At 34.0% G+C, this 7,502-nt stretch overlaps 1 protein-coding gene across 1 annotated transcript; it reads left to right on the forward strand.

Annotated features, from left to right (window-relative positions):
- The first annotated feature begins 1,309 nt into the window (after nt 1-1,309).
- On the forward strand, nt 1,310-7,018 carry LOC143593656 (protein IQ-DOMAIN 5-like). Its single transcript, XM_077073221.1, has 6 exons — nt 1,310-1,416; nt 2,757-2,984; nt 3,457-3,684; nt 4,144-4,257; nt 5,714-6,137; nt 6,800-7,018. The coding sequence occupies exons 1-6, from the start codon at nt 1,330-1,332 to the stop codon at nt 6,862-6,864; spliced, it is 1,146 nt and encodes a 381-aa protein (XP_076929336.1). The 5' UTR covers nt 1,310-1,329; the 3' UTR covers nt 6,865-7,018.
- The last annotated feature ends 484 nt before the right edge of the window (nt 7,019-7,502 follow it).

A 7,502-nucleotide genomic window follows, 5' to 3' on the forward strand; every position in this document is an offset into this window, starting at 1 on the left:
CTAATTGATAGATGATAACAAAATGCTCATTGCTTGATTTACTGCTCGTTGCTTGCTCGAAAGTTGCTCGGAAAATGCTCATTAGACTTTGGCTCGGTTCGGTTTAAAATCAAGCCAAGCACGAGCAAAGCCTCGCTCGGTTCGTTTCGTTTGCTTGAATTGCTTTTTAGTTTATCATCTTTACATATATATTTTATGTATATATATATATATATATATATAAATATTCAATATACGCCCTGCTTGAGGTGCGCGCATATTATGTATATATGTGTAAACCCTCGGGTGGGCAAAAGTGAAATTGCACTAATTTTGACGTTATTTTACTAATCTCGTGAAAATAACGTTAAAAGTGGCGGAAGGTTAATCAGGCATCATGTGGTGGCGTTGATAGCCGAAAGACGAGGGTACATGCACCAATCAGCCGGTATCCCGATGATTGAGTGCTATGTGCTTTATGTCCAAGGCTTGATGCAAAACTACTATCGAGCCGGGGGTCTCACCGGAAGCAGCCTCTCTATCCCTATGGGGTAGAGGTAAGGCTGTCTACATCTTACACTCCTCAGACCCTAACATAGCTTTGCTATTGGTGGGATATACTGAGTACGATGATGATGATGATGATGATTCAATTTTTAAAGTTTTTTGAGTTTTCCTATTTTATGTTGACTTCAAGGTTCAATTTTAAACCCTAGCCGCTCATTTTATATATGTTTTCTTGTTAACTTTGAGTTTTAGACGTTTTAGAGTTGGAAGTCTAGAATTAATGGCATTTTGGAGTTTAAGAAATTTAATAATTGAAAACTTTGTACGGAACCAAGCTGCTCGGTTTCAAACCAAACCAAGTTCAAGCATAATCATGTTGCTCGTTTCTTTAAATTCAAACCTTTTGGTTCGGCTCGGTTTCAAACCAAACCAAGTATGAGCAAGCCTGCGTTCAGTTCTGCTTGGATCGTGAACAGCGTTATCAATTAACTCAATTGTTGTGACTTCAAATCGTAGTGATCACATCCAGATGCCCCATTTTATGTGAAACGATGGGCTTTTCCCTCTTTTAGCAGATTCAGCTATTGAATTCTTTTGAAAAAAAATGGAATTTTACTGCTGAAAAAGTCTTTTTTTTTAATTTTTTTTAAGGATGCTAAGCCCAAATGTTTTTATTAGTGCAAACCAATTTTCTGCAGAAGGGGAGAGGTGGTGTGGTGGTGAACTGGAGAAGATGAAAAATGTTTATTCTTTTGATGAAATAATTAAATTTGTTTTGGTGCTTTAACATATACTAATTCTCATTGGAACTACATGCAGGCTTGAAGTTGGTAAGTTACAAATATGGGTGTTTCTGGAAAATGGATTAGAGCACTCATTGGATTGAAGAAACAAGGAAAATCACAAAGTCCGGGAGAAGATGGACTCAGTGTTAGTACTTTAATAAATTTGTTTTCCCAATTCAATTTACTTATATTAATATCATAGGCATGTTTCTTGTATGTTTTTTTCTCTTTAATTTCTTTGTTTGTCTTCTTTCACATTGTTACTTCAATCCCGATTCCTGTTTGCACATTTTCATGCTGATTTTGAGATGCATACTCGTACCTACTGTACCTAATCAATATAACAAGTGATTTTGAAAGTAGCTTCTGTAAATTAGTACTTGTATTATGGGTAGTGTTGAAAAGAAATATATACACTAAGCGCAGTTAAACTATCATTTGTCAAAATTTTGGTTTGTGGTGTAGGAATTGACACTTTGTAAGTGACGAATTGAGGAGTAGTTATGTAAACGACGTGTTTAAAATGATGCTTTAGAAGTTATGTTACATATGAAATTTAGGTTTTGGAAGATATGCAAATTACTATGATCCATGAAAATATGAAATGTTTCTATGGATAATTTTGATCACTTACATTATGTACTTAAGTGATGCTCCGGTGACAACTTATTTTCATACTAGTGAATGTAATAAGAGTGTTACAAATTAATAGTTAAGGGTCTGTTCTTTTACATCCTTTTTCATTTATACTTTTCCTGTATATAGTCGGTTGCTTATCTATATGATTTAAGAGCCAAATAACATAGCTCTAGTTATACTTTTTAGCAAAATGTTAAAGAAAACAAAAGTTGTAAATGAATAAAACAGAACCACTTTGTGACCTTGAAATTGATTTAAAGCTTTAGTTATGTGGCCCATGTATCAAAATGTTGGTGATTGTCGGATGGATGCTTTAGAAGTTGTACTAATGTGTATGCACCGATTGTATAAACATTTGGATGAAGTTTCAGTTGGGTGCTATCTCATATTTTAGCTTCTGTAATCTGTAAAATGCTAATATGGAGGACGGTTTTATGCAAATTCTCATTTACTTTAATTTCAAAACCCACTTTAATTTATCTTTTTTTTTAAATCATAGTTGAAAATTTTTTATAAATCTCAATTTAAATATATATTTTACAACTTTATAAAAATTAGTTTTATAAAGGAGTGTTTAGAAGTTCCAGATCTCAAATTATATTTATAAAAAACTTTTTGTAATTAAAACTGTTGTTATTAAAGTTATAGTTAAATGTTGTTTGTATAAAAGTTCAATTATTATAATTATAGCATGCTAAATAGCTATCTATCTCTGTATTTATTCTAGTCACCTCTTTTTAAATTTAAATTACTTGTCTAACAATAAAATTTTGTAAAATATGGTGTACTACCATAGTACGGTGACATTATCTATCTCATTACTTGCATTTGCATAATCAATTTCAGAGAGTGAATACGGGAAAGTTTCGTCACAGAAGAAAAAATTCCGTAGAGATAAACAGCGAAGATTTTTTAACCAAACTCAATGCTGAAGATGGCAATAGCAGTGCAGTTCATGATGCTACAAATTCTTCTTCTACTACACTACAAATGCACGATTCATCTCAGACGGAACAACATATGAGAGAAACGTGGGCGGCTACACACATCCAAGCTGCTTTTCGAGGATTTTTGGTAATATTTTTTTCACTGTTTTGCTTTAGGTTGTATTTTCTTTTAGGGTTTAAGATTATTGATACATGAATGGATGTAACAGTGGATATTTGCTTTATAAAACTCTTGATAGATGGTCTTGTTATTACTATTATTATTTTTCCAAATATTTAGATTGTTATTGTTTTTGCAACCATGAATAAAACATAAACAGAGAAAAAAAACCGTTCGCATATCAGTTCAACCCCGCCTATCCTGTTTTGACCACTATAAAAATGATCCATTTGAACATGATTGACTTGTTACCGACCCGCCGCTTGAACCACCTGCACTGTTAACTGTTATGGTTGTTGAAGCCTTAAGCAACAAGAAACCTATATTATATTATACCAACTTCTGTCATTGTACATGCAACTATTAGCAATGTACTTTTGATGCTTCATTAATGATGTTATATTTGACCTTGAACGACCTCTATAATAACAATATTCAGGCTAGGCGAGCACTAAGAGCACTTAAAGGACTGGTCAGACTACAGGCTCTAGTCAGAGGCCATGCTGTGAGAAAGCAAGCTGCAATTACTCTTCGGTGTATGCAAGCCTTAGTTAGGGTTCAGGCACGAGTTCGAGCCAGGCGTGTTCGCATTGCATTGGAAGGTCAGTCCGAGCAACAAAAGCATCAACAGCAACTCCAACATGAGGCTCATGTTCGTGAAATAGAGGTGAGCATTGTAGATTAAAAAGTGATAAATTTATAAGTCAAGGGCTGCAGTCAAACCGCATTTTTTTTTCTCAGTTTGATTAACTTAACTGAAATGATAATAAAAAGTTATCTGTTAACCTAAATTTTCATACGATTTGTCGGCCTTTTTGGTTTAGGCTTTTTTGAACACTTCTACTCCTAAGTTTTATTGCCGATGACTTGGTCTTTAATGCGAAAACTTAGAAGTACCAACTGGTAATGTACCTAAACATTGAATAAGAATTGTTTAGCCAAGTGGTTTAACAAGTTTATAATAACAATGCCCCCCTGCTTTTACTGGATGAATATATGCATGATTATTCTATATTATTTTTTTATATTTTTTTTGTTAAGTACATGTCATTCCCATCACATGATATGTGAATACAAATCCTTTTCTGTCTTTAGTTGGTTTACGTTTTTACCCTTTAATTGCCAGCAAGGATGGTGCGATAGTGTTGGATCTGTTGAAGAAATCCAAGCAAAGTTGATAAAGAGACAAGAAGCAGCTGCTAAACGTGAAAGAGCCATGGCATATGCTCTTGCTCACCAAGTAATATGAAATATCATGTTTTTTGCAAACACTTAAATATAAATAATAGTGCTTTTCAAATACTTCAAATCATAGTTATCAAATGCGTTAGGCGCACTTAAGGCGCATATGCCTCTTTGAGGGCCTAGGCGCTAGGTGCGAAAAAAGCGCGGGCTTCAAACAAAAAACGCACTTAAATAAAACAAAAGCGCACTTAAATAAAAAAACAAAAACAAAATTTGTAATGGAAAATATCACTTTTTTCAAATACCAAAATAATTCAAAACCATAATCCTCAACATAAAGTACCAAAATCATCTAAACACCCAAAGCAAGTACCAAAATGATCGATCTCTTGTTATTTATGAAAAACTCTCTATAATCTGCCATAATAGTGTGAGTTACTGATGTGATCAACTGTTTGTTGACAGTATTTATTTAGTAGAACAGTTTTGAAACGCTAATTGTAGCCATGATAATTAGCGTTACCGATGTGTTCAAATGAGAGAAGATATTGTTTCTTTTGATAACTTTGTTCTTGGATTCTTGCTTTGTGATACTGAGAAACCAGAGATCGATCACTTAATAGTGATATTGAGTTAATTTTGTTAAACCTATTAATTTTAGGTAAGCTGTTTAACTAAGTTAAGTGATAAATAAAAAAAAAATCAAATAAAATCAAGCTAAAATAAAAAAATATAAAAAAAACTAGCAACTGCCGACTAATGGCCTAAAATTTAGCCTACTTTTATGGAAAGCGCTGCAACTGCGCTTCTACTGAAAAAAAACGCCTAGGCGCAAAAAAGCAACGCTTTTAATAACTATGCTTTAAATTTTGTAGAGAGTACCTTTGCCTCTTTCAGTTCCCTTTTCTTTTATTTTTATAAAAAAAAAAGGATAATGCATGTAGCGGCTACTTATATATTCAACTTGTCTCTTCTAAAAGCACCCACATATTGAAATTACTTTATAAGTATGTATCAAGGTTTGTGTATCCCATACGTGGCAAAAAACACGTTACACGCCTAATGACAAAAATGCCTTTCAGAATTTTGGGAAAAAAACAAAAAAGATGTGACATTTGATCGTTTGCTGCAGTGGCAAGCAGGATCCAAACTCTTAAAATTGAAATATCATTTTTTTGCACATGCTTAAATATAAATATAGTGCTTATCCACTGTTTTCAAATTTCAAATACTTAAAATTATGCAGAGAGCACCTTTATTTCTTTCAGTCCTTTTTCTTTTATTTTTAGAAAAAAAAAGGATAGTGTATGCAGATACTACTTATGTATTCAACTTTTCTCTTTTAAGACCACCCATGCATTGAAACTACTTTTAAGTATGTATAAAGTTGTTTGTATCCCAAATGTGGCAAAAAAAAAAATAATAATAATAATAATAATATTAATAAACCACACCTAATGATGAAAATGCCCTTCGGAATTTTGTGTATGACATATGATTGTTTGTTGCAGTGGCAAGCAGGATCCAAACAACAGGTAACTCCCTCGGGATTTGAACCCGATAAAAGCAACTGGGGTTGGAACTGGCTGGAGAGATGGATGGCTGTCCGACCATGGGAAAACCGTTTTCTTGACATCAACACAAAAGATGAAATCAAGATTCAGGACAGCGGGTCTGCTAAAGAAGAGCAAGAACAAGAGTTAAAATCTGCTGGCAAGAAAACCGTTGCTTCAAATGAGAAATCGCAATCTGGTGGCGTTGATTCTTCTCCTATCAAGTCCACTAGCATTCAACAAGTTCCTGCATCATTGCCTGTCAAGTCAAAGTCAAAGCCACTAAAGGATTCAGTCCAGTCAAGATCACAAAGCAGTCCTAAAGAGAGGTCCTCGAATTTGGGTAATCAGGGAAATAAACAGCTATCACTTCCCAGTAACAGTTAGTCTATCTATCTCTGAATTTTAACTCATTGAACCCATTTGACCCGTTTTCGTTTAAGTTTTTTGAAGGGGTGTCAATCGTGTCAAGTTGGCGGGTTAACGGGTTGACAGGTTGAAATGTGCAACCCGAACCCGACCCATATTAATATTCGTGTCAAAGATTTCGACCACAATCCGCACACAAATAAATTCGGGTCGACCTGAACACGACCCGTTTAACTCATTTATCAAAAAAATTGATGTAAGTTAGAGTTGGTAGAGTAAATGAGTAATGAGTGTTTTTCTTTTTTTTTTTACAATTATTAAAAAATCTTGAAAATGTATTGGAAATTGCAAGTGTGTCTTCAGAAAAATGGAAAACGGAAAAAACAAAATTAAAATATAATTATAAAAGAATTTTAAATACTTAAACGGGCTAACAGATCAACCCGTTTTATACAGGTCAACCCGACCCGTTTTTTAAACGAATTGTTAGTTGACCCGAACTGGACCCATTTTCTTAAAACGGGTCTTGTTAGTCAACCCAGAACCTGTGTTTTTCCGTGTCAGGTTCGGGTAGTGTAACTGCCACCCCTATTTTCTTCTATTTCCCCTGTTTCAAATAAAAGATAATTCCAGTCAATTCGTTCATAAGTTAACGGGTCAAAATTATTTGGACAGGCAAGACAGGGAAAGGTATCAGGAGCTCGAACAGTAAAGTGTCGCAACAGAAAAAAGCCAATTAAGATACTGTTCACGTCGAATGGAAGTCAACAAGATCATATAAACAAACAGCTGATGATGGATGCTTGCTTGTATATACATGAGTTATTTAATGCACCAAATCGCAGCCGAATTGGTGAGATGTTGTCTGGAATAATTATTACCATGCTCTTTAGTAATGTTGCGTCGGTCAGATTGGTGTTATCTCTTTGTAACTACCAGTGTGTATGTTGTATTGTTTGGATACCCTGATGAGATGGACATCAAGCACTAAAGTGTTTGCTTGGTGTGTGTTGATGGATTTTATTTCTAGTTTTATGTTTTCCTTGTTCGAGTATGTACCGAGTAATTTGTAGTTAATATGTTTATTTTTTTGTAGCACCAGAAGTGAAGATTTTAATCAATTAACTGTGCCAAAAAATAATAAAAGATGGTTGTCTTGTACTTTTGGGGTATATTTTGTTTGGGATTTCAAAATAGCAACCTGGATTATTTAGAAAGTCATGTGATAACTTTCAGATTAAAAATTTTGGTAGTTCTTCAAAATACTTTAATCGGATAAAACTCTAAATTGAGACAAGAATTTCGTATGGAATTTGTGAGGAAGATGAACCAGAAGAAGCGTCAATCAAACAATGAACGATATATTAACTCTAAGGCA

This window comes from Bidens hawaiensis, unplaced genomic scaffold, assembly GCF_021521415.1.
Source record: "Bidens hawaiensis isolate Kalapana, Puna unplaced genomic scaffold, B.hawaiensis_p1.1 tig00042460_1, whole genome shotgun sequence".
Taxonomy (NCBI): domain Eukaryota; kingdom Viridiplantae; phylum Streptophyta; class Magnoliopsida; order Asterales; family Asteraceae; genus Bidens; species Bidens hawaiensis.